Genomic DNA, 18,299 nt, shown 5'->3' on the forward strand with positions numbered 1-18,299 from the left:
AAAATATTTTTTCTGTGCAACGAGGCACATGCAGAGTACATGATGGTGCGGAAGAGGTTTGACTGACAATTATTTGGGATGGCCTGCATTACTCTGTGTCAGACACAAATGGTTTGTTCAGGCCATCCCAAACATGTCAATAAGACTTCTAATATAAGAGAATACATAATAGTCATACATTCTACATACACAAACCAATGAAATATCACCACCTCGGGGGTGAAATGTGACATCAGCTTAACAGTGTAAAGCAACTAATTAAAACTCCAAGGATAATTTTAGGCAGGTAGAATATAACTAGCCAATATGGAAATTGGTTAGGATGATGTGGATCAAAGTCCTTTCTGCAAGTACTACATAGAATTTTTAAAGACCACCAACTACCAGGATCTCTGTTTTACATGCCACTCTTAGGAGGGCAGCTCCAGCAGTAGAACCACTCAACTGTGCTACAAGGTTTTGTTTTTAAAACATAATGGCAGCTCTGCAGTAATCAGCTAAGTGGAAACAACTAAGGCCTTGTCTACACTACCAGGATAAGTTGACCTAAGTTACGCTACTCCAGCTATGACTATGTGAATAACGTAGCTGGAGTTGACGTAGCTTAGGTCAACTTACTGTGGTGTCTACACCACACTGCATTGACAGGAGACGCTCTCCTGTCGACTTACCTTATTCTTCTCGGGGAGCTGGAGTACCGGAGTCGACTGGAGAGTGCTCTGTGGTCAATTTAGCAGGGCTTCACTAGACCCTCTAAATCGACCCTGCTGCATCGATTGCAGCAGCGTCGATCCCTGGTAAGTGTAGACATGGCCTTAGTAATTCAATGTGCTGTTAACCAAAAAAACTGTAATTGTAAATTAGGCACATTTAGAAAACAGTGGAATGTACTAACATAACTCTACAAAAAGCTTCTAGGTTAATTACCAGCCCAGTTCAATTCTACCAGCGAAGTCACATAAGTACTAAAATACATGTTCTTTATAAAGCAAATTGACATATTCCTTCAAGAGTCTCCAGAAACTGTTATAGTTGCTATATAGCACATGAAGTTTTCCCATGATTTCTGGAAAATACAAAGCAAATATTGCTGCTAGATAGTCTTTATTTTCCTTTAACAAAAAACACAAAGGCACAAAATTCACTTATATATTGTCATTATTATACAGGTATAAATAACTCTCAGTATTCAAGTACAGTCAAGTAGAGACTTCCTATACCTTATGTAAACACAAACTAATTTTGTATATCATGTGCCTTCGGCCCATCTGCACATAGGTAATGCCAAAGGAGTTACAATACAGCTTAGTGCTGTTTAACTGCATTCTGTCAAAAAAGTTAAGACAATGACTAAGCTGTTACAGTTATAATGACACTTTCATACTGCTTAAGCTGAATGCCTAAAGACATTTTAGCCTGTAAACATCTAGATATTTAAAAGTCACTCAATCAATTTTAATGGGTAAACATTAAAAAAAAAAATCGAAAAGTTCACAAAACCAAAACTCCACTAGACAAGTTGTTGCCAATTACTGCAGCTTATGTTCAATAACCTAAAACTTAGTATGCATTTGGTTAAGTGTATGGAAAATAAACCTGTAGGTAAATTTTAGTTTTCAAATATACAAAACTAAGCTAAAGCGACCTGTGATTGTGTTAGACTTCAACCAACTGTACATTCTGCAATGCATTAGCTCACTGAAAGAATACATGCTTAATTTTCAATACACAGTAGTGCACATAGCTTCGACGTACTGTGGTAGTGAGGCAGTCTGAGCTCAAGAGTGATTTTAATTTGTACCATTTTCAAAAAGCCCACCTGAAGAGTAACAACTGGCATGAACAAAGCTAAAAGAACTAGCTACAGAAGGCACTTGAAGTACTTATTCTGCTTCCGGGACAGACTCATCACTTTGTTCAGTTGGAACAGCGGAATCGATTTTCGTAACTGAAGGTTCACTTTCATTTGTTGTTTCTTCTTTCACAGCCTCTTCAGATAATTCAACCCCTTGCTGCTCAGTACTCGATGCCTCACCATCTATCTGGTCTGCCTCAATAATATGTGTAATTTGTTCTATGGGTTCTGAGAAAAAAAAATGATTAAATTAATCATTTGATCACTTCCAGAAATACTGAATACACAGTTGACGTTTGTAAGGAAGTGTGGGACTTAGACTTGAACATTTTCTAATCACAGGTTTAGGGTACTGTCACTGTATAGAAGTTCTTTATAAATACCAGGACCAACTTGCAATGGGTTGATATTTCTCTAATGGTAAGGCCAAAAGTAAGAATTTGCAGAGTTTTGTGGGGGGAGAGAAAAGTAGACAATGGGAGGAAGAGATATTGAAAATTCAAAGCTATCAAGGTAGGCATTTATATATTCTAGCACATTTGATACAAGATTACACACAAGAATGTTATTATAAATTGCGAATTTAAGTGCTCAAAAATTAAGTATCAGAATTAAGGTTTCCTATGCAACCTTAATTCAGTACCCTTGTGCATATGCATTATGATATAGTCTTTAATTACATGTTCACATACCATTTTTTCCACAGGACCCCTGCCTCATTCCATGGACAGGACAGCCCTACTCTGGAACTAAATCAGAGCTGGGCAATGAAGGAGGCTGTTTGTAGGACCCCTTGCAGCTTCTGCAAGAGATGAGGCAGCTCAGCTTGAGCTGACTAGGATCTGATTTTTGTGTGTTCACATACCATTTTTTCCACAGGACCCCTGCCTCATCTCTTGCAGAAGCTAGAAGGTGTGTAATATTTATAGTACTGGAGGCAGGGGGGTTTAGGCCTGCCTATAACTATAGGCCCAACCCCTCAACTACGGGGGAGGAACTAATGAGCCCAGACTACAGTTGATTTCTGGGGACAACAAATGAAAAAACAGGCATGGGAGTGAGATCAGAGGTAAAGAATAAGAGATCCAGAGGGGGACACAAAGCAGAGAACCCCAGACAGCACCCACTGCTTCTCTAAGGAGGTTAGGCAGCCAGTGGACACTGCCCAGAGGAACTCTGCCCAAAGACGTAAGCGGTAAAGGGACTGAAAATAGGCCCCATGGTCACAGAACACCCCTCTGTCTAGCTTCCTCCTCCTGGAATGATGGATGGCCATCTTGGCCAGCACCAGGAGGAGGTTGATAAGGAGGTCCTGCAACTTTGTTAGGACACAGATGCGGTGTGCATAGATCAGGAGGTGTGGGAAAAAATGTGGCCAGAACCGGCTCCTCCAGAGCCTCTTGCTGAGGAAGAGGGGCTGCAACCTGATGTGCACCAGGGTCTCCTCAATGCAGAAGGGGCAGGCATCAGGGGATTTCGTGAACTGCACCACGTACATGCCTGTGCTCACAGCTCTGTGGAGGAGCCACCAACTGATATCCCTGGCAGGCTGTGGGACCAGACTGGAATATAGGCTGGCCTGCCAGGGTTCTTAACCCTCCTCTGGTGGCAGCAGGTCCTGCCACTTGGTGTCAGGGCAGGACACAAAGGTGAGGATGTGGATAGTATGAAGCATGAGCACATACAGATGTTCTCTGGGCAGGGTTCGGAGGCAGACTAGCTGGATGCTGTGCAGTTGGCTCAGGTAGCATGTTGGGAATGGCTGGGGAGGCTTGCAGGATAAGGGTCCAATGATGAGTTTCGGAGGGGCAGAGGTGAGGGATGGGAGGGAAGCACCCTCCTGCAGGACTCGCTCGAGAAAAGCGAGAGAAGCAGGAAGCAAGGCTGCCCTCAGCTCCTGGAGTGCACAACAGGTGATGTGCAGGATGGAAAGCCCCATGCACTGGCCTACAGTTGCAGGGTCCACCTAGCCCCTCTGATCAGAGTCCAGGTGTGTAATGAATGAGGCGGGGATGCAGGAAGAGAAAGGGTGGTGTCTCAGTTAAGAATGCTGCCCTGGAAAACACTGCATTCTATCCCTGCCTCTACACAAAGTTCCTGTGTGATGCTAGGCAAGTCACTTAAACCAACTTTTCACAGGTGGTTACTAATTTTGTGTGCTTTATTTTCTGTATGCACAACTTGAGATCCAGATTTGAGTCTGATTTGCAAGAAGACTGAGCACTTATAGCTGCAACTGAAGTCACAGCTGTACTCTGATCATATGAACGGTTAAGTACTCTGAAAAATCAGATCCTAGTCAGCTCAAGTTGAGCACTGAAAGTTAAGGTCAGAAGTGTCCACTAATCTCCAAGCTTCCCATCTGTAAAATGGGGATATCACTTCCCTCTCATCTCTCACAGGTGTTATGAAGATACATTAATGTTTATGATGTACACAGATACTACAGTGATGAGCACCACAGAAAGGCCCCCCGAGCAAATTAATAATTTTGTCTTCAGAGGAGAGTTTCAATACTGCGCAGTAAAGGCATGGGGACACTAACTGAACAATGAGGAGGAAACAAAATATTTAATACTTCTCATTAGCTGGGCATCATTTAACCTGCATATTGAATGAGGCAGGGGTCCTCTGGAAAAAACTATATGTGATCATATAATAAGGCTATCACAAGGGAGCAAATTAAAGTTGGACAGACAACCTTAATTCTGGCATTTCCTAACTTCTGAGTGCTCAACTTTGCAACCTTAATGTAGTTTTTTTAAAATATAATTTACTAGGTCTTTAAGAAAGCAAACTATAAAAACAAATTCCATTATATGGCATCATACTGACACTCATGAGGTTCACCAGCAGCGTTGGAATCTTTAAAGCCACCACACTGATCTCTGCCACTTGAGCTAATGTTGTAAATGGTAGCAGTAGAAGGTACCACCAGACTCCTTGTTGTTTTTGTAGATACAGACTAACACGGCTACCCCCTGATACTTGAGTAGAAGGCTGTCATCCTCTACATGGATCAGCACCAGAGTGGTAAGACATACTGATGGGGGGTTCACAGATATTTGCTGACCACAAAGGAATGGGGAGATTCAGGCATCTTGGATTCCATTCCAGGGTCTAGAGGGGAGTATGGTCTAGTGGGCACAGGCTTCTGCACATTCCCTCCAATTTGACTCCTTCTGCTCTGTCCCTCTAACCAGTCCCTGTCTAGTCTCTTCCCCACCCATCTCATCATCCCAGCCTCATTCTCATTGTCTAATGAGTCTAAGACTCCACTCCTCAGGCTTCTCATCCCAACCCGTTTCCTGGCCCAGACAGTCTGTTTCATCTCCCAGTTCCTCATTCAATCTGTCTCTCCGCTCCTCCTTGGCCTCTAGTCCTTCCCGCCCGCACTGGTTTCCCAGTCCCAATTATTCTCCCCAGACTCCTCATCTAGTGTGTCTCTCTTATCCCCACCCCACGCCCTGGCTCCTTGTCCCAGTCTCAGTCTCCCAACTCCCAGATTTTATTCTATACCTCACTTCAGTCCCTGTCTCATACTCCTTGTTTGAATCTACTCCTTTCTTTGCCCAGTTCTTATCCTCTCTGCATTCAAGTCAGGTAGCTTTCTCCTCCATGGGCTCTGGCCCCAGAGTGGGTGGGAGTGCCATTGAAAGCACAGGAGACACACCCTTCCCCTGCTATCAGTTCCAGTGCCCAGCCGCAACGTAGCCTGGAGATTTTAGCAGCTCCACCAAGAAGTCTGAGCATGTGTGAACTGCAATTTTTCAAAAGCTTATAGCAGCCAAATTTGGGTGGATTTTCAAAGGGAAAGCAAAAGGCACATTCTTGATACAGAGACCACTCCCCTGCCAAATTTCAAGCCCCTGAACTGAAGCATAGAGGCACACTAGAGGTCTCAAAAGAAGATTCCAAGAATGTGAAAAGGTAAGTAAAAAGTAAGTTTTTATCATTTAAAAATAATTCTGGCAAAGGGCTGAACTGTTTGGGCTGAAACTTTCAAAAAATATTCAACCTGAGGAGACACTATGCATAAAAAAATTCAGCATAAATGCTTAAAAGTTGGCAAAGTTATATGCAACTAAAAACAGGGTCTTATAACAGCTCCACCTATTATATAACAAACTCTAATGTTTAAAGCTTTCATGTGCAAATACAAGGATTTAATTTTACATTATAACAAATTGGTTATGATTAATGTCTAAAGTCATTTAGATCTCAGTAACAATTTAAATGCTAGTAAAAGCTGTAATTATAGAGGGCTAAAACTCTGAAAATGAAATTGAAAAGGACAAAATATTACAATGCAAATATCTTATTTAGTTGAAGTCTTTGAGTATTAGCAATTAGCCTTGATTGATTTAATTGAAGGAAAATACACCTACATATATCGGCCTTCCACACAACTGTTGTAGATTGCTTAAGACAGATTTTAATATGTCAAAGCCATTACCATATTATAGCACTCTTAACAAAAACCTGATTCCAACAGCCATGCATTTCTTAACATCCTTGCTTAGCGTTTAGTATTTAACAAAAACATGTAAACAGAGCCTTCTTCACAGTCAGCTAATGAAGTCAACTGTCCTACCTTTGCGGTAGGGAATGTTTCCCACAACAACCAGTGAGCTCACAATATTATGATTTCAGTTTGACTAAGATGGTAGGCATTTGTTATGAGGGAGTTCACAAAAATCATGTAATAAGTAAATACCAAGTGGAAAGGAATCCCCCTACAACCTAACGTGCAACTAGTTATTTTTTAAGAAGCTGTGGTAGCAACACATGAAACCAGATTCTTAGATTTTGAGTGTCGGGAGGAACAGCAGGAGGAAGGAGAGGGAAAAAGGAGAGAACAGAGAAACAACCTATTACCTAGTCTCTCAAATTCTGAAGCAAGAGGCTTTTGTAACACTTCTGCAGCAGTGATGGCATCCAGCCACCTGTAATTCTACACTCAAGGAATCCACCACTAGCAGCAGAATTTCAAGAATTCTGGCTTTTCATAACTCTGTTCACAAAGGCTTAGAAGCAAGGGAATTTAAATCTTTCTGAACTAGAAAAATCAGTATATGATTAAATGGTTTCAAATTCAAAAATTCTCTGAAAACCTGGGTTATCAAAAGTGAAACAAGTTTATTTAATTCAATTCAACCTAGCACTCCACAGGATGTCAATTCTGTATGACAAGAATGGAGCAGCAGAATTACAGTTCAGGGATATACATAAAAGGTATGTGAACAAGTTACTGTATACAAAAGCTTTTCTGCATTGTACTGTGCTTTATCCGGTATTAACAGTATTTCACTCTAAATAATAAAGGTCATCCAAAAAGTTTCAAGTTCGAGTCCGGGGATGCATATGTCTTACTCACTAAGAGTGAAGTGTGACACAGGAAGGTAATATTTGAAAGTTTTCATTTAGTTACACACAAAGCAAAATGTCTATTTTCAACGCAGAATGCCAGGTTTCAGTTTTATAGACCACGTGACATCAGTATTGTGTCATGTAGTCAGCTCCATGGTGTCACATTTAGATTGACTGGCAAATCTCATACTACCAAAGTGCACATTTTGGGGAGCTGTATGGAGTCTCTTTATTAAGTGAATTTTAAATGTTCAGAAGAACCAGCCACCGGTTAAATAAGGATTACTGAGTTAAATCAACTCTTCAACTCCCAGCTTTAAAGAGTCTCATGCCCTGACTTGCAAACTACAGAACTTTTACTAGTAGTAAAAGCATGAGGGGCAGTGCATGCGTCACCTAGCTTGGAAACATTCTGAAACAGAAGCATAACACTAACACTAACACATACCCCAACCTTCTAATCATTTCTTTAGTAGTTCCTTCCACTGACAGAAGTGATCTCAGAACCTTCATTTGCTCTTTTGCATTGGGCAAACTCATTGTTATTTTTATTATTCTTGGTACAATGCAGGATAGCTTAGGAGTTGACAAAAGCAACCAAAGGTCTTAAAGTAACTCAAGTTTTTGACCTTATATGAATTTTCTCAAAGGCTAGGTTTTCTTCTCCACTGTAGCAGACCCAGTGAAATAATCTGACTTTTAAAAATGTGCACTAGTGAGGTTTGCACTTTCCAGTGTCTCAAATACCTGCCTGAGGGATATTTGTCTCACAGGTATTCCGTGTGCATGGCTTTTATACCATGAAGGAAGGAAGGAATACATGCATTTTAGTTTTTCTTGAAGGAGAAAGCCTAACATTTACACAGCAATTGCATCCATATGCCCTTTGCAGTTTTGCCAAAGAGGTAGATGAGAGCTCCTCAGCAAGTCAGACTGAACTGAGTAAAAGGGTCAACAACTTAGGACATTTTTACACTGAAAAAAAGTCATATTAGAAGTAATTGAATCCAAGAAAAGCTGATTCATCTCCTCAGTCCTCTGTGCCAGTGTCAGGAGGTCTGAAGAAAAAAAGCACATAAGACATTTGGAGGCAGAAATACTATTCTTCCAGAGAAAATATCTTACGGGTTTAAGAAATGGTGCCCTAGTGCTGTTCTCTTACAGAGCTAGAGGATGTTAAGCCTTACTGGTTAAGAAACAAGCCAATTCTTTGCCAACAAAGTTTGCTTTCAGATCCAGTTTCTTGATCAGTCATTCTGAGCTGTCATTCAAACCAAGCTAGATTTATTCCCCTATAGTAGTTACTATGTCTCTGCTGCAAGTATCTCAAAAAACATATCTGACATTTGAACCAGTGTCTATTCTTCTGGAGCATCTGGTAGGTAGCCAAACAATGAGGTCAGCACTTAGTCTTAGAAACATGCATGGTTGTCTTCTGAACTTCAGTCTACATTTCTGAATCTCCCTTTTGAAGGGTAGGACTTTTTTACAGGTAAAATAGACGAGCCAGGAAAAATAAAGATATCAGATCATCTGCCACATTGGCCTATCTCCTGGCCTGCCCCAACTGCCATTAAAAAAAAAAAAAAAAAAAAAAAAAAACTTTGAGCATCTTTTTGTTTCTAGTAGTCACCTCATGGAAGAGGTGATTGGTGGAAGAACACTTCATGTTGGGTATCTCAAAACATCAGATACCTAAACCATTGTCAGATCAGCAGTTTAGGAAGGGTCAGATGTGCAGTCATCCTCTCCTGCTTGATGTGCAGTGAGGACTGTGCCTGCCTACCGTTAGCTGCCCTGCGGCAGCGAAGACGTCCTTTTCGCTATACCGCCTGTGGGGGCTTTGGTGTGTGGGGACCCCCTATCCCCTTTGCAGTGAGGCAGGATTTCTGTACTTTGGCAGTGAATTATATGGGATGTGCCCATGTGTGGGTGTGTATACAGATTTTTGAATTTAATGGTTTTTATTCCACTTCTGATATGCAAGAAAACCAATAAAATCTCTATGGGGGGGAAAAAAAATCAGTCTTAAGATAGGATAGGGGACCTAGAGCTCATATGAAACTCCTTGACTTTCTCTACCTTTCTGGATTATTTGTTCCAATATTTTCCAGCACTGCAATCACCTTTGATTGATAGGTCTTGGAAGTTAAAGTTTACATTGAGTTAATGGCATATCAAAACCTAATCTCCTCTCCGGGGTCCTTCTAATAACAAGTTTCTAATGGATAACTCATGTCCCTGTCAGACAGAAGCCATGGAACTAGAACCAGAGCTTTATTGGGGCAGAAGTTTTACTCCAACTGTCCTCAGGGAAAAAGATTTCTGTCCCATTTTTGAGCACTGAAAATGGAAAAAACAGTGAAAAAAGGAAGTTTAGGATGGCTTCTCAGCAGCTAGTATGGCTTATCTGCTTTCTCCCATCCCTTAGTAAATGGACTCATTTTTATCTCCCAATTTATAATCCTATCAACCCTTGGAACACTTGTATGGCTCTGATTAATTTTACATGTTCCTTTCAGACACATTAGCAATATTACTAAGATTACTGGGTTCTTCTTCAGCCTTACACTATTTTTCCTAAAGACAACATGGCTTTAAATCCTCAAGATACATTTTTGCATCCAAGGTGGTCAGAGACTTCTACATAAATCAATGTATTTTGCTTCCACTGTTTCTTCCAAGACATGATCTCCTTGGGGAGAGGAGATTAGATATCTCTGTTGTTAAAATGATTCAATTTTGTTTTATTTAAAAACTCAAATGTAAAAGACTGTACACTTGGGGCTATGGGTGCCTTTGCCATCAGCTAAATGCACAATACAAAAGCCAATTACAAAAATAAAATCAATATAGCAGAATTCTTCCACACACCAGTCACTAGTCAGCATATTACATATTATCTGCCAAACAAAAATCCTACAATCACAGCTCTACCCAAATATCAACTCAGAGGAACTTTGTAGGATGCTTGGATCAGATCTGAGTTATTTTAGAATGAAGCTGTGTACCGGGGGGTTGGGGGGAGGATGCTTTCCCAAAGGACCCAAAGGTTCAAACTGAGTAACTATGCAGATCTCAAATTGTGGCAATATGGTATAACGAGACAGGAAGGTCCTTGGCCATTTAGGTTTAGGGCCTTATAGGTCAAAACCAACACCATAAACTCTGCCTGGAAGCCAATAGGCATCCAGTGCAGATACCGGAGCACAGGTGTCACGTGTTCGCCACGAGATACCACACTTATGAAGCAGCTTCCAAACAAATGTTAAGTATGACCACTTTGAAGAGCACATTACAGTATTATAAAGTACAGGTGACAAAAACATGAAACAAGGACAAGGTCAGCATCAGAGAGAGGACTGCTATCTCCTAATCAAATAGAGAGAGGAAAAAAAGTCCTTATCACTGCCACTAGTTGATCATCCAAAAGCCCCTAGTAATCTAATCAGACCACCAAACTACAAACTTTGGTTACAAGTTTTGTAGATTCACACTCAATCAGGGGTACTGATAACTTCCACCAGCTCGTCTGCTTCCTTACTGCATCTTACCATTAATTACCCGAGTCTTCTCAGGACTGAGTCTCAATCAGCTCACTCTCATTGCACCCAGATACTAGGAAAAAAACACTGAATCATACTCTCTGGATTGGTGAAAAATAAAGTTGGGTGTCACTAACTCTAGCAGCCCCATATATGCAATGAATAAGAGGGATGAGAATAGGGTGACCAGATGTCCCGATTTTATAGGGACAGTCCCGATATTTGAGGCTTTTTCTTATATAGAAGCCTATTACCCCCCACCTCCTGTCCCGATTTTTCACACTTGCTATCTGGTCACCCTAGATGAGAAAGTAGATCCTTGTGGTATACCATGACAGCGCTTGGGGAGAGAGGGAGGGGTAAGAGCAAATCCAATACTATCTTCCACGATCGATCAAGAAGAAAGAAACTAAGGCAAGGAAGTGCAGCTCTGTCCATTCCCTCCAGAGATCCCGGGCATGTTCAACATCACCTCATGATTTAAGGTACTGAAAAGCTGATTGAGGCCTATCTTAAAATGAACACCTGATCTGTTTGCATCAGGTGGTTGTCAATGCAATAAAGCATTCTGTGCCATACTCAGGTTGGAATCCCAGTTGCTCAAGGTCAAGTAAATCAGAACCACAGATCTTCCAAGATTTGTCACATTGCTGCCTTTCTACAGTTTTAATTGGATATTATGCTCTATTTTTGGTTATCAAATATTTTCAGTGTCAAGATTTGGCTTTTTCCAACAGGGATTAAATATGGTGCACTCAACAGAAACATTTGGAGACACAGAACAACAGCTGCTGATCCCAACTAACAGGAGACAAAGAGAAGACTACACATGATTACTTTAAAGCACTCTGTGCTCTGTCTTCAAATGAAACCAGATGAGCAAAATGGATACAACTGTGCTTTGTAGCTTCTTAAAAATTCTGTTGGAGTTTTAGTACTAAAATGACTCAGGTTTTAATCTACTAGAGGGAAGCCAGCTACCATGGTTTCCCTAATGAATTTCTCAATTACTGAGATATATTGAGGCTGCCATTTGGAGCTCAATTCAAACATTTACTAAGCACTAGTCTTTTGATTCAGATGCAAGATAAGATGGTAGGCATGTGAGAGCAATTTGCTCAACTAGTTTTCCTCTGGAATATCTCTGCTGGCTAATCTCTATCGAGCTGAGATCTGCAGAAGCAATTTCATGGAGAAAAGAAGAGCAATCACCTTAGTGTTTTAGTGTCAACAGGTACTTTATCCCCATCCCTCTAGGTCTGTGACCATAAAAGATTATGCAGCAGGCTAGTGAATACTTGAACACAAAAGGGGGAGGGGGGAGAGAGAGGGGCAGGGGAGGGAATTGGACCTGGTCATCTTTACTGAAGGTGGTTAGTCATTTTGCCCATGCGACTGTGGTTTTGCTATGTTGGTAATGGCATTAGCCTTACTCCAAGGCTATGGTTTATCAGGGTTACTGATCCAAATCATGTTTCTGAATGGTGCCAACATTTTGGTAGAAGTTACTTTCCTGTTGCCAACATCTATTGTAATTATAATTAAATATGCCACTTTTTGCCAGGAGAGAACCGTCTTAATAGGTGATCTGCAAAAGCCTTGCTTACAGTTTATACCTCATTAAAAGGAAAGCTTAGTAGCTTAAGTTTACAGAGTTACATTAATTAAACCCTTTAAAATAAGTATGGGTTAAAACTATCTGTAAGCAGAGTTTATGCTATAAATTAGATCTGACAAAAAATGGCTTATTGAAAATGCTTTTCAACAGATTGAGAGAGTATTATTTTCATAAGAGAGGGCTGCTCAAATGAAATGCCTTGACTCAAGTCATGGTCAGTTTGTGCATAATGACAAAATTACAAATTAGCATCAACCTATAGTGCACCATCTAATATGGGTACAAGAAAACATTTTCTTTTGGATAGTACAGTTAGAGAATTAATATTTTGTTTTATACATCTATTATAATGTATTAAAAGACAGTAGGTACAGTATTTATCTAGTATATTATATGGCTGAGATTTTCAGAAGATAAGGAAATTAGATGCCCACATTCCAGTAATAGTGGGTGTTGGGAACCTAATTCCTTCTTCTGTAAATCCCAGCCTGTTTTAAAAATTTAGTCAGATGCACATAGATTATACTTTCACACTTTATTTATTGACAATTAACTTACTGACAATCTGGATTGCATGTTTTGTTTTAGAACACCTTAATCCTTTTTCAATTATATCAATGACTTCCCTGCTTATCTGCATTCTGACTCTGCATTCTACACAGAGAACTTTGGAAAATAAGAAATGGTTAATACAAGGGAGGGATACTTTACAATTTTATCTGCAATAGCAGCAGGAAGATCTGGGTCTGCATTCAATAAACAACTCCATGTTTAACTAATATAACTCAAGATCACACTGGCAGGGGTGGCATTTTTGTAGAAATTTTGGTGGTGCCCAGAATCCGCCCCTGCCCAAACTCCGCCCCCCCCCCCCCCCCCACCTGCCCAAGGCTCTGGGAGGGAGTTTGGGTGAGGGAGGAGATCTGGGATGCAGGCCCTAGGCTGGGGCAGGGGATTGGGGTGCAGGCTCTGGGAGGGGTGCAGAGGGATGAGGTGCAGGGGTGAGGGCTCTGGGGTGTGACTGCAGATGAGGGGTTTGGAGTGTGGGAGGGGCTCGGGGCTCTGTCTGGGGCTGGCAATGGGGGGTTTGGGGTGTGGGAAGGGCTCAGGGCGAGAGTAGGAGTGTGGGGGGTGAGGGCTCTGGCTGGGACTGGGGATAAGGTGTTTGGAGTGCTGGAGGGGCTCAGGGCTAGGGTAGAGGGTTGAAGGTGTGCTGGGGGGGTGAAAGCTCTGACTGGGGGTGTGGGCTCTGGGGTGGGGCAGGGCTGGGGATGAGTTTGGGGTGCAGGCAGGCTGCTCCGGGACAGGGGACAGAGAGGAGGACTCCCCCCAGCCCTTTCCCTGCCAGCAGCAGCAGCAAGCTCTGGGGGAGGAGCCCCCCTTTCCTGCCCCCCCAGCAGCACACTGTCACTGCATGTGCTCCTAGGGCCTCTCTCAGGTCCAGGATTCTCCCTCGCCTCCCCCGTGGTGGGTGCCATGGGGTGCTGCGTGCACCTCCTCCCCTGCTGTTGCCCCTGACTGTAGCTTCACTGGGGGTGAGGGATGGGGCTGCCTTCTTGCCCAGCATGGGGCAGGAGTGGTGACTGCGGGTGGGGGGGGGGTCCCATTGGAAAATGAAAGGGTTTGAGGGGGAAGGGCAGGCTCAGGGTCAGTCTGCCCTGGCAGTGGAGCAGGGGGGCACTAGGACCCTGTGGCAGCAGTTGCTGCAGGGAAGCAGCATGGAGGAGGCAAAGACAGAGACCCCATGCTCTGCTCCAGCTGGGAAGGCGGGGGAACAGCAACTCGGGGCCATGGGACACTCAGGGGAGGCATGGGGGGGCAGCAGGTGGGGCCGGGGGGGGACACCCGGCCCCAAATATTGGTTACCATACATCCGGTTTTTCCCAGACATGTCCGGCTTTTTGGTAATCAAACCCCTGTCCAGGGGGAATTGCCCAAAAGCCGAACATGTCCGGGAAAAATACCGCCGGCCGGGCACTTCCCCTCCCGTGGCTGCTGTGCTCCTCCCCTGACTCTTCGGCTCTGTTTAAGAGCCGAGCTGCCCGAGTGCTACCGGCTTCGGGCAGCCCCCTTGCCTCCGGATCCTGAGCCGCCAGCCGGGCACTTCCCCTCCCAGGCTCCGGGGGCACAGGGTCCAGAGGCATAGGGGCTGCCCGAAGCCGGTAGCGCTCGGGCAGCTTGGCTCTTCAACAGAGCCGAAGAATCAGGGGAGGAGCACAGCAGCCGGAGCCCGGGAGGGGAAGTGCCCGGCCGGGGGCGCAGGGTCCGGAGGCATGGGGGCTGCCCGAAGCCCGAGCGATACCGGCTTCACGGTTTGCTGGGCAGCCTCCAGACCCTGCGCCCCCGGCTGGGCGCTTCCCCTCCCGGGCTCCAGCTGCGCTAGGGAAGCGCCGGCCGGGGGCACAGGGTCTGGAGGCTGCCCAGCAAACCGTGAAGCCGGTAGCGCTCGGGCAGCCCTTTTCGCGTGGCTGGGAGGGAGGAGGGGGAGTTAGGGCAGGGACTTTGGGAAAGGGGCGGAGTTGGGGCGGGGCCGGGGATGGGAAAGGGGCGGGGCCAGGGCCCGTGGAGTGTCCTCTTTTTGTATTTTTTAAATATGGTAACCCTAGTGGAGCTGGGCCCCTGGGTTCTGAATATTGCTGGTGCTCGAGCACCATGTGGGTATGGAACTCGCCGCCTATGCACACTGGTAAAACCAAATTGATGGCCATCATGATTTTCATGATTAAAAAAATCAGTTGAAAGATGATCCCATAGTTAATACATTTCAATATAGGGAATATTAATGTAACATACCTGAGAAAATACAAAGAAAAAATACTTCTTTTCAGAGAAGCAGAATTACAAGGTATCGTCTTTAAAGACAGTTTGCTTCACCAGCAAGATTTTCTCTCTATGAAGATTGAGTTCACAGATAAAAGCAACTACACCCTGGGCTGCTTTAATCTATGCTGGGGACAGTTACAGTTACAGTCAGCTTCAAGAGCAAGTGGGGCCTGTAAACAGCTACTTTGGACTTCCTTCACTTAGTTGCACCCAATAAACTCTGGGTGCAGCAAAGGATTGAGCCTGAAACCTCTTGGCTAAAGAGATTAAAAGGTAGGAAAGGTGGGAAGACTAATAAAGCCAATATGGCTCCATCAGGAGCTCTTTAATTATATGAAAAATCAAAAAGGAATCCTACACAAAGTGGAGAGATGGACAAATTGCATGAGTTTCTTCCTCCTTGTTGTTAATATTAATTGTTAAGCATCTGGCCACGGTTAACCTTATTAGTGAATGCTGAAGCAAAATAGGCATTAAACACCTCAGCCTTTTTGATGTCATCAGTTATTAGGCTCTCCTTCCCCGTTAAGTAGAAGATCTACACCTTCCTTAGAGTTCATCTACACTGCAACGTAAGACCATGCTTGAGCCCGGGCTGAAGCCAAACCTGACCAATGCAAAAAGGTTAAAAAAATTAGGCATGTTAGGCTCGAGAAAAGAAGACTGAAGGAGGTCCTAATAACAGTCGTCAAATATAAGGGCTATTATAAATAAGATGATCAATTGTTCTCCATGTCTACTTCTTGTCCTCCCTTCAGCTTAATCTGCAGTAAGGGAGATTTAAATTAGATGTTAGAAAACTCTTTCTAACTATAAGTGTAGCTAAATTCTGGAAGAGATTACCAAGGGAGAATGGGAAATCCCCATCACTTTTAAGAACAAGTTGGATAAACCCTGTCAGGGACGGTGTAGGTTTTCTTGGTCCTGCCTAAACTCAAGGTTTCTTCCAGCCCTGCAGTTCTATGATTTTATGATTAAGTAGGATTGACTAGAAACTGGAGAACACAACAAGGCCCTGAATAAGGGCTAAAGCAGCAAGAGGCACTCCCACATCAGAGCCACTGAGCAGCTCCTTCGCTGACCAATCAGAAAGGAACTGTCTAGAATGTTCTGGAGCTTCTAAGGTTATGTCTACACTGCGAAGAAAAACTCACAGTGCCAAATCTCAGAGCCCAGGTCAATTGGTTCAGGCTGTGGGATTAAAAATAGCAGTGTAGACATCCCAACTCACACGGGAGCCCTGGCTCTGGAAGCCAGAGAGGGTGGATGGTGGTGAAGCCTGTGTCCCAGCTCGAATGGGATGTCTACACCTCTATTTTTAGCCCCGCACCCCAAAGCCGAGGAGCCCGAATCAATTGACCTGAACTCTGAGACTCCATGCTTCAGGTTTTCCTTTGCGGTGTAGACATACCCTGAGGTACGTGAAGTTGGAGCATATTCAGTAAGTTAGAGCTTTCAAGCCAGCCTGCAGGTGCCTCACTGGATCAAATTTCTCAAGACCTAGAGGCAGTTTCCCACATGACTCATGCTGAGGCAGGAGACATCAGTAATGAGAATTCTGTACAAGTGGTATTTTTAGAGAACTGCAGCACTATTAGCAAGTAATTAGACACTAATTGTGTGTGTTTTTAACCAGTTTAAGCCATTAAAGATCTTAATACACCACTACAAAAAACCCCAAATTTATTAATCTGTCCTCTGTGCAATGGCAAAGATGATCACCCTGCCTCTTCATGCCACATACAAAGTGAAAGACAATGCCACTCTGTCCCCAACATGAAAAGATTACAACGGAAGGGAGTTTTATTTGTTAAACTACTAGAACTATTTCCTGTAGTCAGCTGCCTTTTAAACCTCTTCAGCTAAGCACATAGTGACATGAACTGCTCCATACTCCCCAGCCCCACATGCTTGAGATCTTGTCTGGTTTGAACCAAACCGTAGAGAAATCCATACCTCTTTAGTAAGTAATCAAAATTAAGTCTAACTGAAGATTCTTTGGTTTTAATTACAACTATTTTCTAAACTCTCCTGAAAACATTGCATCTTCTTGTTGGTTGAACACTAGACACCTACTGTATTTGCAGACTATAAAACTTCTCAAAAGGAACTTTGTTAAATTAAAATTGACAATTTGTCTTTGAACTCTTGATTTTAAGCAAGGCAGTTTTACAAGATTTTCCTGCCCTGGGGAAAATAGCAAAACTAACTTAAGGAACAAAGGCAGGAATTTCAACCCACCTCAACCAAATGACCTGCTGAAAAAACAGTGAAATTTAACCACTTAGGGGCAGATTGTCTTGTTAACTATGCACGTAATAGACAGTTTAGGTTTGCTATTTGTTTATCAATGATAAAAAACAGGGATTTCATAAGACAGTATTTTCAAAGGGAAAATAAACTTGCCAGACATGAGTGAAGTAAGACTGAATTTTAAGGAGTTGTATGGCTAAAAACCCTTCAGCAATGCAAATGAAGAGTAAACTACAAACACTAAGGAACAAACAATGCAAAATACACACACTACAGGAGAACAAAAAGGTTAGAATACTTTAAAAACTGCTGCACTTTAAGGAAAAAAGGCTGAACCAAGAAGAGTAGTGACAAAAGGATATCAATGAAAATTAATAATGGCAAGCTTCACAGGATTAGTACACACCTTCCCTTGGTGGATTCTCTTGAAGTTTTACCCCTCCAGAATGCAAAGGTTCAACCATAGTCAGCAATTCTGTTGGCTGCCTCTTTTCACAGCTGAAGTCTGGGAGTCGTGGAGCTTGCGGTCTAGTTTTTCTTGCAGGATTCAGGAAAAAGCAGTATGCACACCTAAATGCTGCACAAAGGTTTACAAAAGCATACACAATAATAGTCTCACTAAGTTGACTTCAAGTCTCAACATACTAGTGTTCTGATACATATTTCCCAAGAAATAAAACTTTGAGTTTCCAAAAAATAAAGCAACGTGACAATATTAAGACACTAAAGGACCTTTGTTTTTAAATTAAAAAATAGTTTTAAAAAATTGGTTAATAGAGCTATGTAGCATGTCTCCCAACTTCAGGCTTAAGAGCATCACCACCAAACCTACTCG

The 18,299-nt window shown here is 42.9% G+C and overlaps 1 protein-coding gene across 5 annotated transcripts in view; it reads right to left on the reverse strand.

Annotated features, from left to right (window-relative positions):
* Positions 1–1,089: 1,089 nt before the first annotated feature.
* Positions 1,090–18,299, reverse strand: part of LNPK (lunapark, ER junction formation factor) — a 78,070-nt gene continuing 60,860 nt past the window's right edge. For all 5 annotated transcript variants that reach the window (XM_065412895.1, XM_065412897.1, XM_065412893.1 and 2 more), the window contains 2 exons: positions 17,871–18,041; positions 1,090–2,083 (listed from right to left, as the gene is read on the reverse strand). In XM_065412895.1, coding sequence (XP_065268967.1) covers positions 1,884–2,083; positions 17,871–18,041 — 371 coding nt within the window. In that variant the 3' untranslated portion in view covers positions 1,090–1,883. The remainder of the gene's footprint in view (positions 2,084–17,870; positions 18,042–18,299) is intronic.

The sequence above is a fragment of the Emys orbicularis genome, chromosome 11, assembly GCF_028017835.1.
Source record: "Emys orbicularis isolate rEmyOrb1 chromosome 11, rEmyOrb1.hap1, whole genome shotgun sequence".
NCBI lineage: Eukaryota > Metazoa > Chordata > Testudines > Emydidae > Emys > Emys orbicularis.